We start from the raw sequence: 26,280 nt of genomic DNA, 5'->3' as shown, positions 1-26,280 counted from the left end.
TAATAGCTCATCCAAACTGACCACTCTCCAAGTTTAAAACCAAGTTAAACCAGAACATCTGGGGGGGGGGGGGGGTTAGGAAAAAACAAGAGGAAATAGGCTACCTTGCATAATGACTTAGCCACTCCCAGTCTCTATTTAAGCCTAAATTAATAGTATCCAATTTGCAAATGAATTCCAATTCAGCAGTTTCTCGCTGGAGTCTGGATTTGAAGTTTCTTTGTTTTAAGATAGCGACCTTCATGTCTGTGATTGCGTGACCAGAGAGATTGAAGTGTTCTCCGACTGGTTTATGAATGTTATAATTCTTGACATCTGATTTGTGTCCATTTATTCTTTTACGTAGAGACTGTCCAGTTTGACCAATGTACATGGCAGAGGGGCATTGCTGGCACATGATGGCATAAATCACATTGGTGGATGTGCAGGTGAACGAGCCTCTGATAGTGTGGCTGATGTTATTAGGCCCTGTGATGGTGTCCCCTGAATAGATATGTGGGCACAATTGGCAACGGGCTTTGTTGCAAGGATAAGTTCCTGGGTTAGTGGTTCTGTTGTGTGGTATGTGGTTGTTGGTGAGTATTTGCTTCAGGTTGCGGGGCTGTCTGTAGGCAAGGACTGGCCTGTCTCCCAAGATTTGTGAGAGTTTTTAGGAGGGGGAGATAACGATTTATGTCCTGGCTGAGCACAGTTGCTGAATTGGCTGAACAGTTTCAGGATTACTGGGATGCTCTCTGGACTAGTAGTAGTTGTTGGCTTGTAGAGCTCCGTGAAGCTGTTTAGCAGGTTCATGAATGTGGCTCTTGAACCGGTTAAACAGTTTAATGGAAAACAGCATATTTGACAAAGCAGCAGCTGTCACAGCAGGAGTCTTATTCTTTGTGAAGTTGTTTCACCCAGCTCTGGAGTTCCCTGTCTTCATGAAAGCAACAGCCTCTAAAGCTGAAGAGCCTGTTCTTCATCAGACTGTTCAGCCAATTCAGGAATCAGTTTGCTGTTCACTTTAGAGCTCAGTGCTGTGTGAAACTAGCCATTGGGAGGCTGGAGAGCCTTTCTTAAACTAAAAAAAAAAAAAAGTTCTGGGAAATGAATACAGAAAAACAAATTTTGTGTGAGTTAAGGTTGCTCTATACATAACATACTAACACAAAACCAAGGAAAACACATGACATGACAAATTTTACTCTTGAGCCCAGACTTGCACACCTCACCAGATAAAAGCCTTCCGGCACTGGCTTCCCTGAACATGAGCACATTTTCCAGAACTATATAGAACATAGAGTAGGGGGAAGGCTCAGGTCTGAAGTCTGGCTATTTATGGTGGTGAGATGACAATTTATTCTTGTTTTGCTATATTTTTAATGGAATTTTTCCTTTTTTAACGGAATAAAGTTTTCTTTCGATTGTTGATTTCTTTTTATGTTTTCTCATTGTTTCAATATTGTACAGCCACAAAAACATATATAAAGTCTCAAAACAATTAAAGTGCAACATACATAACAATATATTTTAATATGGTGGTTTAATAACAGGATGAGACCCGGGAAGCAACCAGCAGTCTCTCAAATAGTTATTTTACCAGAAATAAATGATTGTTTCTGTTAATTGCAGGAAGAGCAGGAGGAATCGAAACAGAGGCTAGGTGTGGAATGGAGGACTTCTGATAAGCACTGTAGTTGTTCTAGTGCTCTCTTTCTCCACCTCTTACCCCCACTCTCAAAAAAGGAGAGATAGAACATAGGAATTGTCATACTGGATCAGACCTGCGGTCCATCTAGTCCAGTATCTGGTCTCTCAGAGTGGCCAATATTAAGTGAGTCAGAGGAAGGTGTAATAACCACAGAGTAGACAAATGTGGGATAGGCCTCTCCCTGATCTCCTATAGTTAGAGATTGACCTAAACCCTGAAGCAGAGTTTAATATTCCTTCCAATTTTCTTATAATTAATTATAACTCCATATATTCTTTTATCCATATCCAAACCTGGTTTGAATTTTGGTAACTTCTTGTCCTCAACAACTTCCTGTGGGGGTGAGTTTCACAGTCTAATTACACATTGTGTGAAAAACTGTTTAATCGATTTTGAATTTCCCAACTTTTAATTTCACTGAACATCCCCTTGTTCCTGAAGTATGAGACAGGGAGATCAGTGATTCCAAATCTACTTCCTTTGTTAGTTAATTATTTTATATATTTTTGTCATGCTCCCTCTTATGCATGTCCTTTCTAAGGTAAAAAATCCCAATCTTTTTAATCTCTATATGAGAGTTGTACTATGCCCTTTATATCTTTTTTTGAGATGTGATGCTCAGTATTCCAGGGGGAGGCCACACCATTGATTTGTATAAACGCATTATAACATTCTTTGTCTTATTCCCATTCCTTATGCATTCTAACTTACTAGCTTTTTTTTACTGCAGCTGCACATTTAGCAGAAGTCTTTACTGTGCTGTCTACACTGATGCCTAGGGTCCCTTTCTTGAGCTTATAGGGTTCATTTAGAACCCTGTAAGGTGAGAGTAGTTTAATATTTTTCCTTCAATGTGCATTACTTGGCATTAATCAACACTGAGTTTAATTTGCCATTGTGTTCCCTGTTCACTTTCCTTCTTTAGGTTTCTCTGAAGTTCCTCACAGTCCTCTGTGGTCCTGACTAACCTGAAAAACAGCTTGCATCCGATGAAGTGAGCTGTAGCTCACGAAAGCTTATGCTCAAATAAATTGGTTAGTCTCTACGGTGCCACAAGTACTCCTTTTCTTTTTGCGAGTACAGACTAACACGGCTGCTACTCTGAAACCTGAATAACTTTGTGGTTTCTACAAATTTTGCTACTTCAGTACTCACCCCCCTTTCTAGATCATTAATAAATATATTAAACAAGACCTCGTATGGAACCTTGAGGGTCCTGATGAACCCTGACCACTTGATCATACTCTTTGCTTTCTGTCTCCTAGCCAGTTTTTGATCTATGACAATACTTTGCCTCTCACCCCATGACTGCTGGCTTCTTTAGTAGCTTCTCGTCAAGGACCTGGTTAAAGGCCTTTTGGAAGTCTAAATAAATTATGTCAACTGATTCTCCTTTATCCACTACTTTATTGACATGTTCAAAGAATAGCGAGACACAATTTTCCATTTCTAGAACTGTACACAATCCAGTGAAGAGGTACTCAAAAGAGAAGAAAACAGGTAGGCCTCAATCCTACATTTATGCGTTTGCTTAACTTTACATAAGACTTTGCAAGATCTGTATTTTGTATGGTTTCAGAGTAACAGCCGTGTTAGTCTGTATTCGCAAAAAGAAAAGGAGTACTTGTGGCACCTTAGAGACTAACCAATTTATTTGAGCATGAGCTTTCGTGAGCTACAGCTCACTTCATCGGATGCATACCGTGGAAACTGCAGTAGACATTATATACACACAGACACCATGAAACAATACCCCCCTCCCACCCCACTGTCCTGCTGTTGCAAAAAGAAAAGGAGTACTTGTGGCACCTTAGAGACTAACCAATTTATTTGAGCTATTACCAGCAGGACAGTGGAGTGGGAGGGGGTATTGTTTCATGGTCTCTGTGTGTATATAATGTCTACTGCAGTTTCCACGGTATGCATCTGATGAAGTGAGCTGTAGCTCACGAAAGCTCATGCTCAAATAAATTGGTTAGTCTCTAAGGTGCCACAAGTACTCCTTTTCTTTTTGTATTTTGTATGTGTTTGTATAGTGCCAAACATTCCTGGGCCCAAATTCTGTTTAGAACCTCTGGACATAACCGTAATAAAAACAATTGATAATAAAATAAGACTTCTAAGCAATACAACTGTATTTTGTATAATAGCTTGCATGTAAACTATACCCATCAATGATTTACAGAGTTAAGTAACTCAGAGTTAAATACAGTAATACAAATAGTTACAAAGTTAAAATAGAAAATTAATAGCAGAGGAAGAGAAAAATTCAGAGTGATGGACAAAAGTAAAAAAGAGTTTTCATCTCCTATTTGAAAATAGATTGGAAAGGTGGTGATTGGAGAAAGCTGTTTCACATGGTTGCAAAGGAGAAAGCTTTAAGGCACAGACAAAAAGCTAAATAAGCAGAAAGAGATGCCTTCAGACTATTGCCTGATCCTGCAAACAGGTACATATTTAAGAGGAGACACTGACACTCTTCAGGAGGCATATAGGAATAATACATATCAACAACAATAGAGATCCACTTGGATAATTATCATCAATGATATACATTTAAGAATGGGAAATGCTCCCTCCTCAACGCCCCCTCCCCCCCCCCCGGAAGTGTAATTTATTAAAGCAACCAACCCTAAGTAACCATCAAAATACATTGACAATTCACCAGTAAACATGGAGTTCAAGTGTGCACATTGGTGCAGCCTGAGGGTGTGAAATAGAGCTGGACAAAACTTTTTGATTATCCAGTAAATTAGTTGAAAAATGCAGTTTTGAACAACATTAGGAATTTTTTTTAAAAAAAGTAAAACTGGTTCCTTTTGACATTTTTGAAATAAACCAGTCTGATATTGTTAAATGAACCATTTCATTTAGCAATGTCGCTTCAGATCAACATTTTGTTTCAACATTTTGCTTCAAGCCTTACGGTTTTGTTTTGAAATATTGCTTCAGAAGGACATTCTAAATGTTTCATTCAACCTGAATGAAATGTTTTCGGTTCTGCGTTTTGGCAACTGAAAAAAAAAATCTGTTTCACTTAGAAACTAACCGATTTTATTTATTTATTCAGATTGTTCACTTCAGCCCCCAAACCGAGAAATCAATTATTTACTGAGCCACGGTGGGGAAATCACACAGAGGAGAGACCCGGAGGTGTAGGCAGAAGGGGGGGGGAGCCACCCAAAGCATCCAGGGGGTGGGGAGGTCACCCAGAGGGGCCCCGGGAGGGTGCAGCGCTAGGGGCAAGTGGGGAGGCCGAACGGAGGAGTCCCAGGGCAGCGATCCGAGAGGTGGGGAGACCAGGCCACGCAGAGTGGCCTCGGGGGGCGGGTTGGGGGAGAGATCAGACCCGCCGGAGAGGCCCCGGGGGGCGGGTTGGGGGAGAGACCAGGCCACGCAGAGTGGCCCCGGGGGGCGGGTTGGGGGAGAGGTCAGACCCGCCGGAGAGGCCCCGGGGGGCGGGTTGGGGGAGAGACCAGGCCACGCAGAGTGGCCTCGGGGGGCGGGTTGGGGGAGAGATCAGGCCCGCCGGAGAGGCCCCGGGGGGCGGGTTGGGGGAGAGATCAGGCCACGCAGAGTGGCCTCGGGGGGCGGGTTGGGGGAGAGATCAGACCCGCCGGAGAGGCCCCGGGGGGCGGGTTGGGGGAGAGATCAGGCCCGCCGGAGGGGCCCCGGGGGGCGGGTTGGGGGAGAGATCAGGCCCGCCGGAGGGGCCCCGGGGGGCGGGTTGGGGGAGAGATCAGGCCCGCCGGAGGGGCCCCGGGGGGCGGGTTGGGGGAGAGATCAGGCCCGCCGGAGGGGCCCCGGGGGGCGGGTTGCGGGAGAGATCAGGCCCGCCGGAGGGGCCCCGGGGGGCGGGTTGCGGGAGAGATCAGGCCCGCCGGAGGGGCCCCGGGAGGCCAAGCCAGGCCAGGCCCGGCTTGCTGGAGGGGCCCCGGTCAGCGCACACGGTTTCAGACGGCCCCAGCCAAGCGAGCAGCGGAAAAGCCCAGCCCTGGCTCGGGCAGCCGCTGCGCCGCGACCCATTGATCCTCCCGGCGTCTACTCGCGGGAGCCAACGAACGAGGTCGAGTCTGCGCCCTGCGTGGGGCCTGGGAGGCGGGGAAGCAGCGGGGCCGGGCCTAGAGCCGAAGGCGGCGCCAGGACTGCAGGCGGGGCCGGTCTGAGGCGGGGCAGGGCCTGGGCGCTCAGGCAGCAGCCGCTGCAGGGGACCCAGGAAGAGGGGGTGAGGGCCGGGCCGGGCCTGGTGCGCTCGGGCCGGGCACGGAAGCGAGCTGAGCCGGGCAGCAGGAAGATGGCAGAGCCGGAGATTCAGCTGCTGCTAGGCGTGGGGCTGATTGGTAAGGACACCGCTGGGCCCTTTGCCCCTGGTGCATCCACCCCAGGGTAGCTCTCTGTGCTGGGGAGGGGCTGACGCCCCGCGCCCAGCCCCAGGCTCCAGCTCCTTGACAGGACCCTCTGCCCCTGGAATTGAGGGTGGGGCTCTTGTGGTGGTGTGGGGGCAGAGGTGCTGGAACTAGGGGTGCTGCTGCACCCCCTGGCTCGAAGGGTTTACAGTTGGGTTAAATGGCTCTCAGCGCCCCTGGGTAGGGGGGTAGCACCCATCAAACAGTTCTCACTCTTTGTGGCACCACCCTAACCTTTCTCCTTCATATGTGGGGCCTGGGGTAGTAACCTACCGTGGGGTGGGGGGACTTTTTCTCTTTTGTCCACCTTACATACCTTTGGCAGGGCTTTTTTGAAGCAGTTCTGCATGAAGTTCTCATACGTAAATTAGGGAAATGTGGTCTAGATGCAATTACTATAAGATGGGTGCTCAACTGGTTGAAAGACTGTACTCAAAGAGTAATTATCAGTGGCTTGCTGTTAAATTGGGAGACAGTATTTAGTGGGGCCCCACAGGCATCAGTCCTGGGTCCAGTACTATTCAATGTTTTCATTAATGACTTGGATAATGGAGTGGAGAGTATGTTTATAAAAGTTGCAGATGTCACCAAGCTGGGAGGGGTTGCAAGCACTTTGGAGGGCAGGTTTTAAATTCAAAATGACTTTGAAAAATCAGAGGATTGGTGTGAATTCAACAAGATGAAATTCAATGACGACAACTGCAAAGTAGTTAACCTGAAGGAAAAATCAAATGCACAGCCGCAAAATGGGGAATAACTGGTGATAATACTGCTGAAAAGACTCTGGGGGATTATAGTGGACCACAGAACGAAACAAGTCATCAATGTGACGCAGCTGCAAAAAAGGCTAATATGTTTCAGGGGTGTATTAACAGGAGTATTGTATATTAGACACAGGAGGTAAATGTCCTGCTCTACTTGACACTGGTGAAGCCACACCTGGAGTACTGCATCCAATTCTAGGCAATACAATTTAGGAAGGATGTGGACAAATTGGAAAGAGTTCAGAGGAGAGCAACACAAATGATGAAAGGTTTAGAAAATCTGAATTATGAGGAAAGGCTGGAAAAACTAGGCATGAAAAACTAGTCTTGAGAAAAGAAGACTGAGACACAACCTGATAAGTCTTCCAATATGTTAGAGCTGTTATAAAGTACAGTAATCAATTGTTCTGCATATCCACTGAAGGTATGACAAGAAGTAATGGTCTTAACCTGGGAGGGAGTTTTAGGTTAGATATTAAGAAAGCCTTTCTAATTATAAGAGTAGTTAAGCTCTGGAATAGGCTTCCAAGGGAGGTTGTAGAGTTCCCATCATTGGAAACTTTTAAAAACAAGTTGGACAAACCATTTGTCATGTATAATCTAGGTTTACTTGGTCCGGCCACAGTGCACGGGGCTGGACTTGATACTTCTTGAAGTCCCTTCCTGCCATACATTTCTGTGATTCTATAATGGAGGTGTGAACCCCAAAACTGCCCAGCAACAGGTAGCCCTCTGCCCATCCATAAAAGTGCGGCTAACAACATATCTCTGCCTCTCAGTATAAAATACGTTTGGAGATGGATAGCATCATAAGTATCCCAAGTGTTGCTTGTTTTTGTTATTTATGCCAGTTTATTTTAAAGCATGTATTGATGAAATGATTCCTGCATGCAGAAGAGCCAGAACCTGCCCTCTGATACAAGCCATTGGAAATATGTGGAGGTATCTGAAGGCAACGTTTGGCATATGGTTGGTACATTTGTGGTGGTTCATTTGGGAATGAAGTCTATAAATTCTCATACAGATAACGAACCCATTCTATAGCATATAGATGCCATATAAATATAAGATGCCATTATTTTAGTTATTACTTATTGAAATACAAAGTGAAAGTATTGTTAATTGAGAGAGTTTATCCATTTAGAACTAATTGATAATTTCATAGTCCAAACAAGTCGGTTAGTTTAACAATAAACAGTTAATGATGCTATACCACTTCAAAGCATTGTGACAGTTTGAATGATGGAGATTTTAAATGATGCAATTTAGGGTTCTATAAACACTGATGTGCATGCTTATTTTTGAGCAGTTAAGTAGTCCCATTGACTCCAATGGAATTATTTACATGCTTAAAGTTAAGTAAATGTGCAAGAGTTTGCATAACTGGGGACAGCACCTTTGAAAACTACAATTCTTATTTTTCCACATACTCACAAGCCTCAGCTGGCTGGAACTTTGCATGCCAAGAGCAGACTTTTCCAACAAAATGTTATAAATACCTGAAAATAAAAGTTAATAACAGAAGCTCTAACAGACAACTTTAACAGTCGAGGCATGAGTGGATACTGATCTAGTTAGTGTAAAATGGGATGTTAAGATGATTCCAGTAAACAGATCTGATTAACCAATCAATTTACTTCCTTGCTGCTGTTTGGCATTCTCACAGTGAACATCTTTCCACCATAGAAAAAGACACCAATGGAGATACTCTGTGGGTATGGTGTTATCCTTCCACCACAGCTGAAATGAGGGATCTATTGCTGAGAAAATGCTGCCTTACAGATGAAAATAAACTGCTTCACACCTTTGTATTTGGCCAGTATAGAAGATCATGGTTCTATATCACAACAGTGGAAGTTCAAGATTCTTCAGTCTTGAAAAAGGTGGGACTGAATCACTAATAAAGCAGTCTAAAGCAGTGTTTTGGGGCCTAGTTCTCCAAATCCTTGACTACTAGCTGGGGTTCTTACTACTGGTAATAGGTTTCAGAGTAGCAGCTGTGTTAGTCTGTATTCGCAAAAAGAAAAAGAGTACTTTGTGGCACCTTAGAGACTAACAAATTTATTTGAGCATAAGCTTTCATGAGCTACAGCTCACTTAATCAGATGCATTCAGTGAAAATACAGTGGGGAAAATACAGTGGGGAGATTTATATACACAGATTTCAGAGTAACAGCCGTGTTAGTCTGTATTCGCAAAAAGAAAAGGAGTACTTGTGGCACCTTAGAGACTAACCAATTTATTTGAGCATGAGCTTTCGTGAGCCACAGCTCACTTCATCATGAAACAGTGGGTGTTACCATACACACTGTAAAGAGAGTGATCACTTAAGGTGAGCTATTACCAGCAGGGGGGCGAGGGGGGAGCTTTTTGTAGTGATAATCAAGGTAGGCCATTTCCAGCAGTTGATAAGAAGGTCTGAGGAACAGTTCTAGTGGAAAGAATGGGGTTGTTCTCAGGAACAAGCACATGCTCAAGAGTAAGTGTTTACAGGATTGGACCCATATTTTGCAGTTTTTAAAGTCCCTGAGTATGTTTAATGGTCTTCGTCAGTTGTGAACTTTTTAAAATTATTTTTTGCAGATTATTTTTGGGGTTGAAATACACTATAACCACTTGCTGGAAAATAAATACAAAATTCACTGTTTTTCACACAAATTAAAAATATTTGAGAGGAGGAAAAGCTCAGGGCCACTTCCTGGCACAAGTTTTTAAGCATAAATTCGCATTGAAAAACAATGAGGAATTTTGCCTAAAAATCACATGTATAGTATGACGCTAAATCTTGGCAATAGAGGTTGAAAGAAATCTGTAGAGTTCCTAGCACAATAGGGCTTGATTCTTGGTAGTCCTTTCCTACTGAAGTCATTGGGCAAAAATTGTGAGTAGCAGATTAATGTACTTTATACCAGTTTGGTATTCTGTGTGTATGCAAAACAAGTGTAATATATACTCCCTGTTTGGCCTCTCTATGAGCAGCAAAAAAGGGGGTGTGGCTGGGTACAAAGAAAGGAGTATATATGCAGTCCTTGTGTAAGAGGATGCAACTTCCTTTGAAATCAATGGGATTGCATCAGTTTCCACTTATGGGTGAATTTGGCTCCTAAAGCATTAAGGATAACTTCTGTGGCATGGTCATAATGTAATGTAATGTCATTAAAGTAATGACATGGAAAACTTTATTATTATTCATGTTAATCCTAGATATGTTTAGTGATAGCTTCCCTGCGCTTGCAATTTGAAGTTAGACCCAAGAAATAACAAAAGAATAACGGACATGGGTCATTCCAGGGAGAAAAGTAGTAAAGAAATGGAGGAGGATAAAAGGTGAGAAGGGGAATTTCCATGTAATTATGAAAAGGAGAAAGTTGCGTGCATCATGGATTTTAATTTTGGGGGTGTTTTAATAGAATTTATGATGGAATTAATTTTGTTAGAATGGAAGATTGAAGGTGATAGACCTGGCAGATTTGGACTGATTATTTGGATCACAAAAGGAGTAGTTGTTTGGTGTATGAAAACAGGGAGGCTACTCCAGGCAATGTAGAGGAACGTAGTTGTATAGGAAGCTTTGGAAAGGAATAGGCTGATATTAGGTAAAAGATATAGGCAGGAAGGAACACTGTGCATATCCTTGCTTTATCTTACATTGTTTGTTTTTAAGCAGTTTTCATCACTGAAGGATAGACTTTGTAGAACTTCCCTTGACTTGTCTATTTTTTTGGCTGTAAATATCCCTTTTCCTATTACATTCCCCCCCCCTTCTTTTCCCATCAGAGTGTAAGAGATTAATTTTGCCACTTACACCCAATTTTCTGACCATCTTATGCGATCTCTAATATGTCCAATGGAAAGGGTTTTGCACAGTTTGTTAGATATTACAAAAATGCAGACATAAATGCTTGGGACCCAGGCTGTAAAATTAGTCTTTGAACAGCATTGTTATATCTCACTCATTATTTATAGCTATAATAGGTTTTTCATTGTTGAATTCTCTACATTTCTGCTCAAATATATGTCTATTTTAAAATGTACCTTAGCATTCCAAGTCTCTATTTTGGTACATGATTTATTGTGCTTTTCTGAAGGATTGAATTGTGTATGTATTCATCTCTATTACTAATAATTGAAATATTGCAGATGCACTTTCATTTCTTCTATACTCTGACAGTAAGGTCCCTTAATAAGTTGTTGTAAGACTAGTAGTATTGTGGCATTCCATATTAAGTAAAAAGCATTCCAATGTGGTGATTCCTCCTATCCTTCTCCCACCCTTTCCATCCCCCACCATGGTTCTGTCCTTCTACTCACTCCGTTGTAATCTATCATATCTGCAGTATGAGGTTAATGGGGTGTTGTGAGGTAACTGTCTCATGTTTAGGGGTGGGTTTTTTATTTTTGTTGCATTTAATCCACCAAATATTGATAATTCCAACTCAGTGAAAGCGGGTCAAGTCAGAAGCCATTAGCTATGTTTTTTTTTCCTGTGTATAAATGAGATTTGCAGCTGTCTTGCACACTCCTAGTACTGTAATATCTTGTATGAGTGTTGCATTAAATTTAGTAATATAAACATTACCTGAATTCAAATGGAAGTATATAAAACAACGTGCATGTTTTTTGTGTGTTTTGGACAGGTGACTCACTTTTCTATTGTTCTGACTGCCAAAGATTTTAACCCGGAGAAATATGCAGCCTTCACTAGGATATTGTGTAGGTCTGTATAAAAGCTGTATTTAGTGCAAATGTTTAAATACTTAGGTCTTGCCAAACTGGGAGGGTGAACAATACATGTTGTCGAACAATGCATGTTTTATAACAATATGAATGTTTGCTGGGATTCTGTATTATGATTCGTTATTCCAACTATATAAATTCTAGGTCTGTGATTAAGTAGAACTGGCTATTCTGTGTCCATGTGATAAAATTAAGAACATAGTCAAATGTTCAACATATGTTACTATAAAAATAAAATTCTTCATTTTTCACAGCTTTTTTTTCAGTAACATGTTTTAAAAATGTCATAAATACTGAAAGAGCCTCTGTGATCTTTCTGTTTCACTGTTGCGTAAACTATTTAGGTTGGCTGTGACTTGTTTTGTGTGTGTGTGTGTATCTTATAAGGTGGAGGTTATTAAGGTTGACATAAACTGATAGTCTTTCTAAATGATCTGAAAATTATAGTTGAATTTAAAAATAAATGTGACAGTGGCTTTGTAGGGAAACTAAAATGGAAGCTGGCACTTAGAAACATCTACAACGCTATTTTTGAAATCTGTTTTGAAGCTTTAGGTACGGTGTCCCTACATCTGAATGCCCTTCTCCTTTCCCAGGGGAAACTTACCAGTAGTTAAAGCTCAGAGGAAGAGAAATGATTAACACATGGATATTAAGAGGGAGGAGAGTTTCTTTTTTCTATGTACAAGGGACAGACTGAGAGTCTTTGCATTTGTCTCGCGTACAGCAAGTCTTCTGTCAGCTGTACCTTTTTTGCTAATGTTTCTTTGATAGTCATGAGGTAACTGATCGTATGATCGGTATTTAAAAATCAAATGAAGAATATGAGGAGTTTTGCCTTTCACAAAACAAATCTTTTATAAATCCACAAATATTTTGTTTTTGTTTTTTTTTAATTTGAGTTTTATACTGAAACTATAGCTCCCACTCACTTGTGAAACAGGAAATCGTAATAGGAACATGAGTTGATCATAGATCCAAAAAAACAGGCAAGCTTTTGTGCACATGCTGAATGGCTTTTTATTATTGTATTTAAAACTAACATCAATCATGTGTCTTAAAATCAGAATTCTTCCAAATCAGTGTTTTGGTGATACCATGACCTTTTTCATATACCTAGCTGCACTGTTCACACCATCATAGACAAAAACTAAATATTTTCACTCTTTTAATGCAGAATCTACCTGAAGCATGGGAGTCCAGTTAAAATGATGGAGAGTTACATTGCAGTTCTTACAAAGGGGATCTGCCAGAGTGAAGAAAATGGATCTTTCCTCAGCAAAGATTTTGATGCCCGAAAGGCTTACCTTGCAGGTTCAATCAAAGGTTAAAAATAAATCTATAGTCAACTGCTTACTTATATCTTATTTAAATATGAAACCCACATAAAATAGATTTATATATCAAGTTCCAAATTCTGTTCAGATAAGTAACTAATATGAACTGTTCATATATATTCTGAATATAGTGATATCTGGTGACTTGTCATCAAAGAAGTATTGCCAGAAGATACACTTGCGATACCATAATGTCTTTCTTTTCTGTCTCGTAGATATAGTATCTCAGTTTGGTATGGAAACAGTTATCCTATTCACTGCACTGATCTTAAAGAAAAGAATTGTTGTATATCACCCAAGAATAGAAGTCATCCAGGAGTTTACCAGGTATACCACATACCCGTAAATAAAAATGCATTAGGCCCTGATTCTGGAAAGTATCTATATTCAGGAAAGCACTAAAGTAAATGCTTAAAGTTAAACATGTTCTTAGGTCCCATTGATTTCAGTGGAACCAAAGTATGTGTTTAAGTGCTTTCCTGAACTGGGGCCTTAAAAATAGAATGAATACCAATAAAAATAATGATTCTACTTACCACCAATGATATAAGGACCCTCAATTCTCTGTGTATGTCTGTATGTGTGCTCTCATGTACAAGAGATTCTTAATGTCACAAAATTGATATTTCTCTCTAAAGCTTTACAATATGAAGTGCTAAGCCACCTATAAGCACAAAAAAAATATATACTTAGTTTCAAATGCTAACTTCATTTCCTTAGGACTCTACCTGCTTTAGTGTGGCATCGACAGGACTGGTCAATTCTTCATTCGTATGTTCATCTAAATGATGATGAACTGGAAGCATTAAAGACCTGCACAGGTAGTGTTAAATTATCAGTCAAACTTTGTTCATAATGTTCATTTCATCTGTATTGGAGCAACATCCTTTAGCAATAATGTCATGAAAATCTGTTGCTATTTCCATCATAAATTCATTTTAAGGATTTTTAATTCTTTAAATCTGTCATAGAAGTTAGACTGTATATTTTTTTCTTTGAAAAAAAGCATGTGTTTTATGTTAAATTAAAGATCAGATAAATACTTTTATTGGTGGTTCCATCCAGATGGATTGTACTTCCTCCTCCCCCCAAAGCTACTGTAAATGATTTCCTTTACTTATTAAGAAGATAGAGCCAGTCATTAGAGAATGTAATCCAGAACCAAATATCACAAATTGTGCGATAGTTATTACCAAATAATCTTTTGGTAATTTTTCTGGGGTCTCCTAGTGGAAATGGTCACACGAAAGGAAATGAAGACTTAATCTCTCATCTGCTAGAAGCTGCTTGGCTATTCGTAGCCTCCTATTGGGAAAAGAAAAAATAGCCCAACCATTGGGGAATGGTTAAAAAAATATGGGAGGTTGTGGTTACAGAAAAATTTAATACACCAATTTGAATAGTAGCATTTGATACACATATTTAATATATGTCTACATAGAGATTTCACTCAATTTAATAAAATCACTAGGAACGACATAGGTGTTGTAATGATGCTTACTCTGTAATATGGTAACATCCTGTTAAATAGACTAGATTCCTGTATAATGTCTCTTCAAACAAAAACTAATTGTTGTGATGATTATTTTATTTCTGATATTTACATGGCAGGTATTTGTAAACTTATTAACTTCCTAAAAAAATAGCTTAAAAAATAAAAAGGAGGTAGGGATGTGAGCTTGTTTCCTTTTGATGTTGTTTTGGGTCAGATGGAATGAAGGAATTATGCAGTGTTACAGGAGGGGTTGATAACATGCCTTCAACCCAAATAAAATTATCTTCTAAGCATGTACGTTGTTAATGATTAACTTTTCTTATTTTTTAACTACAAAAGAATAACTCAAAGTAATAGTGGGTATTTTACTTAAATTAACAAGAAGCAATTCACTTTAAAGGTTGAAATTCTATTCAGAACGTGCTCCACTATGTCAGTTGGTGGCTGTTTATTATAGTCACAAATGGACTTCACAAGCTATAAGAGTCTGATTTGTGATTTCTATTGCGTGTAAAGGTTATACAATAGATCAAAAGACCTCAAGCTTCTACCTTCCCCCCCTAAACTGGACACAACAGAGGGAATGAAGAATTTAGCAGTATTCTTAACACTGAATTTCCTCACGCTCGTCTCTTTCAGATAATCATTGTTATAGTTAACAAGTATTTTTAATGTTTGTTTGACTATTTTACCACTAGTGTATACCTCAGCTCATCAAAATCAGTAACCACACTTCCACGGAGAACAGCTGCTATAATGGAAGGCATACTGAGATGAACTTAGCTAGCATGTTGTAAATCAGAAAATGTTCTGCTGCCACTACCGTCCTATTCCTGACCCAAATAGCCACTAAGGGCACCTTTAATGGAGTCTTAGTGTATAGACTAGTGGTCTCCATCACTTTTTTACGCACAAGATCACTTTTTGAATTTAAGTTCAACCCAGGATCTACCCCACCCCTTCCCCAAGGCCCCACCCCTTCCCTGAAGCCCCGTCCCGATCACTCCATCCCCCACTCTCTCTGTCGCTCGCTCTCCCCCACCCTCACTCACTTCCACCAGACTGGGGCAGCAGGTTGGGGTTCGGGAGGGGGTGCAGCTCTGGGCTGAGGGGTTCAGAGTGTCGGAGGGGGCTCAGGGCTGAGCCTGGAGTAGGGGGTTGGGGTGCAGGAGGGGGTGAGGGATGTGGCTCTGGGCTGGGGCAGAGTGCTGGGGTACGGGTTGCTGGCTCTGGGAGGGGGGTCAGGGCTGGGGCAGGGGATTGGGGTGAAGAAGAAGGTTTGGGGTGCAGGAGGAGGTATGGGGTGGGGGCTCAGGGCTGGGGGTTGGCGTGCAGGCTCCTGCTGGGGGGTACTTACCTCAGGCAGCTCCTGGTTGGTGGCGCAGCGGGGCTAAGACAAGCTCCTTGCTAGCCCCGGCCCCAGTCTGGCACATTGGCACCTTCTCCCCATCACGAGCCAGGCCACCCACCCGCCCACCAGCCAGTAGTTCACCATGTGGCCATGCCACTCCCAGAAGGCGCCAACGTGCTTCTGCGGCCCCTGGTGGAGGGGCACGTGGCTCTGTGCACTGCCCCTCTCCGCAGCTCCCACTGGCCACAGCTCTCTGTTCCCAGCCAATGGGAGCTGCGGGGGCGGTGCTTGCAAGCAGGAGCAATGTGTGGAGACACCTGCCCCCCCGGCCACGGGGGCATGCTGGTCGCTTCTGGGAGCTGCATGGGGCTGCAGCAGGCAGGCAGGGAGCCTGCACCACTATGGCCGGAGATAGCAATCAACTGGGAGAGTCTCCAGGATCGACCAGTTGGTGACCACTGTTATAGACCTTCATGCACTTCACCTTTGGAAAGTGAACATACAGTCACATTTTTGGAATATTTTGAGTAGCAAGAAAGCTTTGAAACTGAAAACATAATCTTCCTTACTACATATAGTGTTTTGTTCTTAATTTTAAACTCCATAAATCAAAAAATACACTACGTGCCTAATCAAATGCCCAAAGAAGTCAATTAACTTCAATGGGTGCTAGATCAAGTCCTTAATTTTAAGAGATTTTAGTTTACACTACATCTCTTTTGTTTTTCAGTTTTTAATCAGAATTTGTCTTGGTAAATCTCTACCACCTAGGTTACATTGCTGGATTTATAGACTCCAAAGTGAGCAATAGACCGGATCTATATGATGTGTATGTGAATTTGGCAGACAGTGAAATTACCATTTCCCAGCAAGCGAAAGGTTGGTTGGCAGCATTTGTTTTTGTTTTGTTTTGGCGAAGGGTGGTGGTATTTGCTTTGTAACTCTGTGAACATAGAGCCAGATTCAACAAAATATTGGTCCTTTTTCTAGGCTTGTTGTGAGAGAGCAATTACTTTAGAGCTTTCGTAGTCCTTCTCAACTGGGAGCCTGGAAGATCTTTGGTGAATCTGGGCCATAATGTCATCATGTATAAATGCCGAAGTACAGGAATTAGAGAAGGGTGGTCTTGTGCATAATCATAGAGTCTTAATTAAAAACACGTGACTGAAACATTTCATATTTTCATAAAGTTACATTTTAAACCATGGGTAGGTTCTGGATCCAGCCCAGGACTAAGCCCTTATAAATGTCTCTTCCCATTTTCATATCCACTGAACTTTGGGTTTTTTATCTCCTCCTAATGATCAAGGGGAAATGATGCTTGCAAAACTCTCAATGCATGGAGGATAAAACCTTTAGAGCAGTAGGAAATCTTAACTTGGTTTTATTAAAAATGCACAAATTAATTCCTCCATGGATGTCAAATGACAGATACAGATCATGAGGAGCACTCATAATTTGGCTTGCCATCAATTTACCAGATGACAGTTTGTCACTTAAATGCATTTGCACATTTCACTACTAAAAATTCATGACAATCCTTTAAAATATTTATCAGCTCTTATTTTTAAAGTATAAAGAAAAAAGCCTAATCTTGGTTAACCTTGATTTATCTTTACTCTATGTTCTTTATATAAAAACTTCAGCATACTTTCTGGAAACTAGCAGTAAACTTATCTGTAATGCCATTGTAGGATCTAAAATATTTTGTCTAATTGTACCTCTGCATATTAATTTTATCCCAGCAAAAGCAATAAAGAAGATGTGATGGGAATACATGAAAATATGATAAAGTTCAAAGTACATTTTTGTGAAAAGTTCTTATAGGTAGTCCTATTATTCTTCCTCCTACATAAATGTTTTCAGGAAGCTCCGTTAAAGAGAGCATATGAGTAAAGGTGAGAGGTGCCATTGTTACAAATGCTAGTAACCTGCTACTACTATTTTTGGATGAAGGGTGCTATATGTGCAAAATATTATGTTCTAGATTGGTTAGATGATCAGAATGAATGCATGATATATTTTCTCTACTCTCCCAGAGGCAATGACAATGGGAAAATTGCACAAAGAAATTGGTCAACTCATTGTTCAGTCTGCAGAAGATCCAGATAAATCAGATAGTCAAGTCATTAAGGTTAGTCCCTTTTATGTTTAAAGTTCTCCTTTCATTAACATTTTACTAAAAAAAAAGAAAGAAATACCATAATGAAATGCCAGGCCCTGCTTCCCCCAAAGTCAGTTGATCTGTTGCAATCTCTAGTTTATAAATACCACTATACATTGAAATTCTTAAAATAGTTCTGCTATCATGACCTGGTTATAATGGTATGTAAATAAATTAACTAAAACATAGTGTATTGGCACTTCATGTTGTTGAAATAATTCCAGACACTCCTTTGACTATATTTAACTCGTATTAAAATAAAATGATTTTACAATGGTATACGATTTTATAATCAGTTATTTGCTTCACTTATACTATAACTTCTTGGGAAAATTCATAACTAACATTTTAAACCCTGAAATATGCTTCTTCAGATTTAAGTTTGGGCTTCAAAATGCTGTGTTTTTTCCCTTGTTCCCACACCAATAGAGTCTGTTAGCTATTACACAATTGCATTGCGGTAATAATTTTGAAATAAAGGCGTTATGTGAAATGCTGAGAACTCCCAGCTATCCCTGAATTAAATGTTCAGCATCTCACATGATCAGATCTGAAGAAAGAATATTCCAAATTTCTTTTTTTTTTTTAAGTGGCAAATTGGTCAGAACGCATCAATTATTTCCTCTGTATACTATTTGTGTTAGTATCTTATACAGAGGTGTTAATAATGTTAAATAATTTTCCTAGTACTGCATTCGTGCTTGCTTATTTATCTATTCTTATTTTAAGGATATTTCACTGAAGACAAAGGAAATTTTGACTAATCTGGCATCATTTACTGAAGTTTCTGATGATGGTGAGAAACCGACACTTAACTTTGAATCCCTAAAACAAAAGCGATATCCACCAGCTACAGAAAACTTTCTTTATCATCTAGCAGCTGCTGAACAAATGCTTAAGATATGACTTTGTTGATTACACTTAAATGTTGTGGACCAATATGAAACTATTCCCTTTGCCATAAAACTATGACTATCTGCTACTTATATAAAAAATTAAAGGTAGCAAAGAAAATGTTACATTTTTAATGATGTAATGCAAAATATAGACATTTGACCTGGAACATGCGGCTACACATTAGGAAATATTTCTAGTCGTTTTACGTTTCTTTGACTCTGACTTTATACACACAAGGGCAGATACTCAAAAACACAACCTGAGTTGGGCACCTTACCTGTGTTTGTGCCTTTGAAATCTTCTTCCTTACTCCTGGTGTACTATAACTTCACAGAACTGGACATACTAGTATAAACACATTGAAATCCGATACACTGAAAGTAACACTGAAAACTGGAAAATGGTTAGAGCAGTAAAAATATACCTGTTTGTCTTGTTGCATAGCCATAAAGTAACAGTTTTTCAGTAAGCAGTCTGAAACTAACTTTGCTTTGTAATCTTCTGGGAAGAACTTAAATTCTTTGTAAGTAAACCTACTTTCTGAGCCAAACATCTAGTGTTTCTGCAGAAATGTCTATGAAACCAGTCAAAAGGTTCTGCAGTAGCGCTTTTGTTATACGAAAAATATAACTTTTTTCCCTGGCCTTTGCACAGATGGGTGTAGCATGTGGTTTTACATAGAGATTTTATACTTAAAATAAAAAATTTAGTAATCCATATTTATACTATTAAAAATTGAATGTTTGGTATCTTGAAGCTGTAAGAACTCATAATTAACTATATACAAACCATATTAATTTGAGAAAGATTTTTGTTTATGTATTGTAAGGAAGTCTATTTTAGAATATGGATAAGGAATTAGGTATCTATATATAAAATAGCTACTTATTGCAGTTAGTCCGAGAGAACTACTGCTACAATCCCCTATTTTGAGGGGTGTATAATCCTACTTCAGATATTTACACGAGACAGAAACTTTGCAGTTAGTTTAGACGCAGAAGCATTTTTTAAAGGAACGGCATATTGACTGTAGAAAGAAAAGTAGTGCTTGTGGCACCTTAGAGACTAACTGTGTTTTGCATATCAGTGCTCTGACTTTTTTCCATTTGTACAACCTAAGGGGTGTTTTTTAATGGTCCAGATAAGTTTAAAGATCATATAGAAAGAAACACAGTTAGGGCTTGAGCCTTAAGTCCATTGAAGTTAGTCTTTCCATTGAGTTCATTCAACATGCTTTGGATCAGGTCTTGAGCATCTCTAGAACTATAACTACAGGGTTAGAGTGAAAATTTATTTCCCTGGATTCTTCTAAAAAATGCAAGCTTTTATTAAAATAACATATAGTTGAAATAACATGCATGCTTTAGGATAACTCACAAAAAAGCGGAGTTCTCATTTGCCAACTAAATATTTGATATTTAATTATTTTCTTTTATGTTCAGTCTTGGAGACGCTTTAGTTGCAAATTTCCTTATTGTTTGTCTCAGACCTTTCCTTCTAATGTTTTTTGTATGAAAACAAATGAAACTTAATTTTGCACTTCAGGAATTATACATATTGCAAAGTTATGCCTATAAAACATGATCTTTTTTTTTTTTCCTGAACCCCTTGCCCTGTGTATTTCATGTAAATTGTGCTTGAATAGTCATGGTCATCAAGTGACAGGCTTCAGCTCTTAAATTACAATAAAATAATAGAAATATTTAGTAACGTGGTAACTTAAAACATTTACAATATTTCAACCACAATGTCTAGTTTAAAAAGAATCGTGTTGTGTTTTTGTTTACATTGAATGTACAGCAAGGTGGTATAAGCAAACTCTTGTAGTAGGTGGGAGACAGAATTTCAATGGAAGGTGTGCAAAATTAGGTTTAAATTCCCTCCAGCCCGCAGATGATGCACTTATCCTGTGAGGAGAAAATTGGGCCATTTGCACTTGTATGAAGTAGCACATCACCTACACTATTACAACCTTTATTCCATATATAACAAAACAGAACTGATGTAGATCATAACCAGTTTGTTTTGCTAACTTTCAAAGGGACAGATGGTAATGTCCTTGTTGAAATTTAACTTATTCTTTCTATCTCCAGAAGTCAGTGAACTGTGTTCCTCTAGAGTAGTTTTTTTCTTCCTAATGGTTTTTTGACATCTAGAGATTTCACAAGGGTTAAAAGAAGAGTTTGAGTGTAACTGGTAAAATCAGCAATCCTTTGTTAACCAAGTGTGGTTCTGCGCTGAGAAGTGACAGTCTGAGACTCCAGGTTAGTTCTGATTTCCATAATGGATATGTTCAGCCTACAAATAGCCGTTTTTGCAACTGTCAGCCCTACAAACGCAGTATGTGGGTCTGAAAGTCAAGCTGTATCCTTTTTTACTCCTTTATCATTCCTAATAGTAAGATTCTGCAGGTTAAATTCTGAGTTATGCCTTTTCTTCTCTATTGCCTTCTAGGATTGGGTAAAAGAGGAATGGATTTGGCCTCGCCATTGAAACTAAATGGTGATGTTGATAACCAACCCAGTAGAGAAACCAGCTCCCGCTCCCAGTTGCATTGGCTTTGCAGTGTTACCAAAGGTTTAAAGTAGAAAAAAATGGATGTATATAGTTTGATCTGACTCAGATTTGCATTGGGAGCATATTGAGTTACATGGTACCTTTGTATAGCTACTGTTAGCACAGAACAGCACTTTAAAGCACGTACCATTACCCACCATTTCCATAGTCCAGGTCTACACGTAGATTTTGTACTGATGTAACTTTCAGTTAGGGATGTAATATATTTTTTAAACCAAAAAGTTATACTGGTATGTCTCCTAGTGTGGACACAGTTATGCCAATATAAAAGTTTATATCACTGTAGCTTATTCCTGTATGGGAAAGGGAATACTGAAATAACTGCATCCATAAAAGGGCTACACCACTTTAACTACACCAGTATAGTAAAAACGGTACAGCATCTGTGTATACGAGGCCTTAGTCTTTGTAGAGGTAAGGATTAACTTGAGATATGAGAGTTAATTACGTATACAAAAAACTGCATTAAAAGCATTATTAAGGTTGCCAAGTCAAGCACTTCAAAGTTAGGAAATGTCAGAATTAAGGTTGCCTGTACAACATTAATTCAGCCCCCTTGTTTGTATGCATAATACTCTTTTTACAAGACATGCTGTTTTTTCCACAGGACCCTTGCCTCATTCAGTGCACAGAACTTAAGGAGCAGCTATTGGATATTTTATTTTTCTCCTCATTGTTCAACGTTTGGCCCCATGCCTTATTTACTGCACACTATTCAAACCCTGCTCTGAACAATTAATTTCTTAATGGGCTTTTCTGTGGTTCCAAACAATATAATATTTGAGTGCTTCAGAACTATTAATTTCTTTTCACAACACCCATCTGAGGTGAGGGGGCATTATCCCAGTTTTAAAGATGGGGAGCTGAGGAACAGAAAAATTAAGGTCAAAATATCCACTAATTTTGGGTGCCTAATTGGAGATGCCTGGTTTTTCGAGTACTTCACATTAAATAACACTTTATAGGTTCAAAGTACAGTTCTCTTTGTCTTCAGCTGCAGGTGTGAGAGCTCAGCACTTCTGTGAATCAGAATCCAGGCTATCAAGTTGGACACCCAGAAAATGAGGAATGCACAATTAGTGAATATCTGAGAAAAGTTTGAGAGTGACTTGACTAGCATCACATAGGAACTCTGGCAGAGGCAGGGACAGAATCCAGCTCTCCAGGGCAGCATTCAGCTACCTTAACCATGAAACCATCCTTTTGTCTTCCTGTAATCCCCTGCCATCTTCTGCCTTAACCACTACATACCTTCCAACCTGGTATCTTACAGACACAATCTCCTTCACTACACAACCCTGTTCCATCTCCAGAGCAGGTTCATCCTGTGCACTTAATGAAGCAGAGGGAAAAAAGTTTGTGATTATGTAACGTGAGTGTCTCATGATGCATATGCCCAAGGGGGCTGAATTCATTTTGCACATGCAAACTTTATACTGGTATTTACTAACTTTCAAGTGTTTGACTTTGCAACTTTAATGTTCTTTAAAGGTTTGTGTGTATAATTTCATATGCTTTTAAAAAAAGCAACCTAAAAAACCAATTTCCATCATCTGGCATCATATTGACATTCACATGGTTCATCAGCAGGGTTGGAACCTTTAGATTCATCACACAGACCTCTGCCATTTGAGCTAACAAGTAAAACACAGCAGTAGTATGTTGTCATCCTGCATGCAGACCAGCATAAGAGGAGGAATGGGACACTTCTGCTAGTGCATTTCACAGATATTTGTTGACTGCAATCTGGATTCCAATCCAGGCTTTGGAGGGATGTGTCCCCCAGGGGACTCAGATTCTTCTATTTCTTCTCAAGTACAACCCCTTCTACCCCACCCCCTTCCCACCTGTACCAGTCCTTTTTTTTTCCTCTCCCACTCCAGCTCCTTCTTCCTGTCACATTCTCCTCATCTATCTAGTCCCAGTCTCCACTGCTTAGGCTTCTCATCACAGGCGCCTTGCCCAGTAAGTTCTAGCCTCAAGCCTCTGGATTCTCTGTCCCCCCTGTACTAGTTTCATTGCCCAGCCAGTCCCCCACCCCCACACCGTGGCCTCCAGTCATACCTGCCCATGTTGCCTGCTCCCCTTGACTCCCAATCTCCTCCCCAGCTGCTTCTCCAATCTCAGTGTGTCTCTCCCCTGCCCCATGCCTTGTTCCAGACTCTTTACCCGGTCCCAGTTTTTCCACCTACACCTCAGCTCCTCATCAGATCCGTCTCCCTCCTCATCACCTCACTGGTTCTCACTCTGTCTCCCTGCCTGCTCATCTGATTTCAATCTCCTCCCTTCACCAACTGGCTCCCAGTTTCCCCCACCACATTTATTCATAGATTAATTGGCTTTGAATCCCAGCCTGTCACAATCCCTCTCCTCCAAGTCCTAGACTTCTTGCCAAGTTTGTTACAGTTACTCCTGCTCCCAGTTACTTTGCCTACCAATCCCAGTCTCCCCCACAGAACTCCTGGTATCAGTTTACCTCTTCCCCCTACCAACCTCCAGTTCCACAGTCCCCACCCCCCCACAAAAGCAGGTCTTGTCTCTTGACCCCTCTGCACATGAATCAGGCAGCTTTCTTCCCCCCATGCTGTCTGGGTCCAGCAGAGGGCCATCGAGAACACAATAGAGACAGCATCCCTGGTCTCAATTCAGGTGTTGAGACCCAACATATGTCATAGCAGCCTAGAGCTGCATTTGTTGGTTAAGTCCTGCTCAGCCCCAACCTGGAGAATGCCCAGGATGGACAGAATCTTCAGGGAATTTTTGCTGCTAAAATGTAAAGTCTATAGTGAGCATGTACAAATGCAATTTTTCAAAGACATAAGTTGGCCAAAATTGGGGAGATTTTCACAGAGATGGCAAAAGGATACATCCTTGACACAATTGGCATCCCCTGCCAAATTTCTAGTCCTTGCTCCCAAGCATGGGGTCTTTAGAGCTTTTCAAAGAAAAGGTTGCCAGAATTTTTAATACTGCAAATCAATGAATTTTTCCCTCGTTCTTGGCAATGGCTTAGTCGTTTTGGCCAAAATTTTCCAAGTCTGATGCAACACCTGGTATGGAACATTTTAGCCTGAATGGTTAAAGTTTGGCAGTTATAAGCAACTGAAAACAGGGTTTGCAGTGTATTGGGCACCTTAAATAATAAGAGGTTCTTCCAGCTCTGCTTATATTATGAGAGTAACTTTCCACACATGGAGCTGCAAGTATCATTTAGCTTAAATTACTACAGACTGTAACATATTCATGTGTAAAGCCAGAGGATTTTAGCGTGTTTAGAATCGGCATGAGTAATTAAATTGATGTGTTGTCTTCATCTTTCTGTGGGTATGTTTCCAGAGGGGTCCTACAGGGATTGAGTCTTGGCCCTTTGCTATTTAACATTTTGATCAATGATCTGGAAGAAAACATAAAATCATCACTGATAAAGTTTCCAGATCACACAAAAATTGGGGAAGTGGTGAATGATGAAGAGGATGGGTCACGGATTCACAACAATCTGGATCACTTGGAAAACTGGGCTCAAGCAAACTGTGCTTTAATACAGCTAAATGTAAATGTATACATCTAGGAACAAAGAATGAAGATCATACTTACAGCATGGGGAACTCAGTGATTCTGAAAAAGATTTGAGGGTGTGATGGATAATCCGTTGAAAATGAGCTTCCAGTGTGACACTGCAGCCAAAAGAGCTAGTGCAATCCTGGGGATGCGTAAACAGGGGAATCTCAAACAGGAGTAGAGAGGTTATTTTACCTCTGCATTTGGCATTGGTGGTTGGAATGCTGTGTCCAGTTTTGGTGCCCACAATTTAAGAAGGATATTCATAAATTGGAAAGGCTTCAGGGAAGAGCCATGAGAATTATTAGAAAACATGCCTTATACAGATTAGTTTAACAAAAAGGTTAAGGGAGTGACTTGATTACATCTGCATGGGGAACAGGCTCTTCATTCTAACATAAAAAGGTATAAAACTGTGCAGTGGTTGGAAATTGAAGCTAGACAAATTCAGACTGGAAATACGGTGTAAATTTTTAAAGGTGAGAGTAGTTAACCATTGGAACAATTTACCGAGGCTCATGGTGGATGCTCCATCCCTGCCAATTTTTAAGTTTGGATGTTCTTCTAAAAGATAGGCTCTAGAAATTATTTGGGGGGATGTTCTGTGGCCTGTGTTGTCCTGGAGGTCAGTCTAGATGATCACAGTGATCCCAGGGGCCCTTGGAATTAATTTGTTTGTTTAGACCTGGTCCATTATAGTACTTTTGCGTTGCTTTCTTAATTGTTCACACTAGCCTTTACTGTGGTTAATATGAAACGTAAAAAAAAAAAAAAAAAAAAAAGTATATTCTGTTGTAATTGTAACCTAATTGTAATGAGGGTTAACATATGTGTATTAAGAGCATCGGAAAATCCTTTCTAAATTCACCTTTAGTATGTTGCTGGTACAGGAGTAATGATGGAACAATAGGACAATGTAACTGTAGGATTTATTATGACTTTACTGTAGCAATTAGAACTATTTCCCTCCCTTTGAAAATGATGGGGCCAGGATACTTTTATTAAAAAAAAATATATATAGCCAAAAATACAATTAATGAGGGTGCTGATCTAAATGAGCTACTCACAATCCTTTAATAGTCACATCACTGAACTCTCTCCATAATCCATGTAGTACAGCTTTTGCTGCCATTACTGTGTGAGAAGGGCTTTCTTTTTCTTCCTACTACTAGTTGGGGTTTTTACAGTATATTCCTTTGGAGAGCTATATAATACCACTGACAGAATACACAGATATCCTCTGTAGGAGTAGCAAAAGCTCTACTGTCACTCTAAATATAATCAGGCAAGAGGAAAAATAAAAT

The 26,280-nt window shown here is 40.2% G+C and overlaps 1 protein-coding gene across 3 annotated transcripts; it reads left to right on the top strand.

Moving 5' to 3' along the window:
* Positions 1–5,862: 5,862 nt before the first annotated feature.
* On the top strand, positions 5,863–20,551 carry DENND10 (DENN domain containing 10). 3 transcript variants are annotated; one of them, XM_077823038.1, is made up of 9 exons: positions 5,863–6,030; positions 8,547–8,743; positions 11,498–11,577; positions 12,775–12,923; positions 13,150–13,261; positions 13,655–13,755; positions 16,552–16,659; positions 17,820–17,914; positions 18,674–20,551. In XM_077823038.1, the coding sequence occupies exons 1-9, from the start codon at positions 5,985–5,987 to the stop codon at positions 18,848–18,850; spliced, it is 1,065 nt and encodes a 354-aa protein (XP_077679164.1). In that variant the 5' UTR covers positions 5,863–5,984; the 3' UTR covers positions 18,851–20,551. The 3 variants fall into 3 exon arrangements, with proteins under 3 accessions (XP_077679164.1, XP_077679165.1, XP_077679166.1); XM_077823039.1 differs by having other exon boundaries at positions 5,874–6,030; positions 8,527–8,743; XM_077823040.1 differs by lacking the exon at positions 8,547–8,743 and having other exon boundaries at positions 5,876–6,030.
* Positions 20,552–26,280: the final 5,729 nt, after the last annotated feature.

The sequence above is a fragment of the Eretmochelys imbricata genome, chromosome 7 (genome assembly GCF_965152235.1).
Source record: "Eretmochelys imbricata isolate rEreImb1 chromosome 7, rEreImb1.hap1, whole genome shotgun sequence".
Taxonomy (NCBI): domain Eukaryota; kingdom Metazoa; phylum Chordata; order Testudines; family Cheloniidae; genus Eretmochelys; species Eretmochelys imbricata.
The sequence above is the reverse complement of the archived record's forward strand: the minus strand, read 5'-3'. Positions and strand labels throughout refer to the sequence as shown.

Bases quoted from the DNA above. Each gene is read 5' to 3' on its own strand.
- DENND10 (XM_077823038.1), top strand. From the start codon at position 5,985: ATGGCAGAGCCGGAGATTCAGCTGCTGCTAGGCGTGGGGCTGATTG. The intron at 13,756-16,551 runs GTAGTGTTAAAT...TCTACCACCTAG, and splicing joins AGCATTAAAGACCTGCACAG to GTTACATTGCTGGATTTATA. The intron at 17,915-18,673 runs GTTAGTCCCTTT...TCTTATTTTAAG, and splicing joins CAGATAGTCAAGTCATTAAG to GATATTTCACTGAAGACAAA.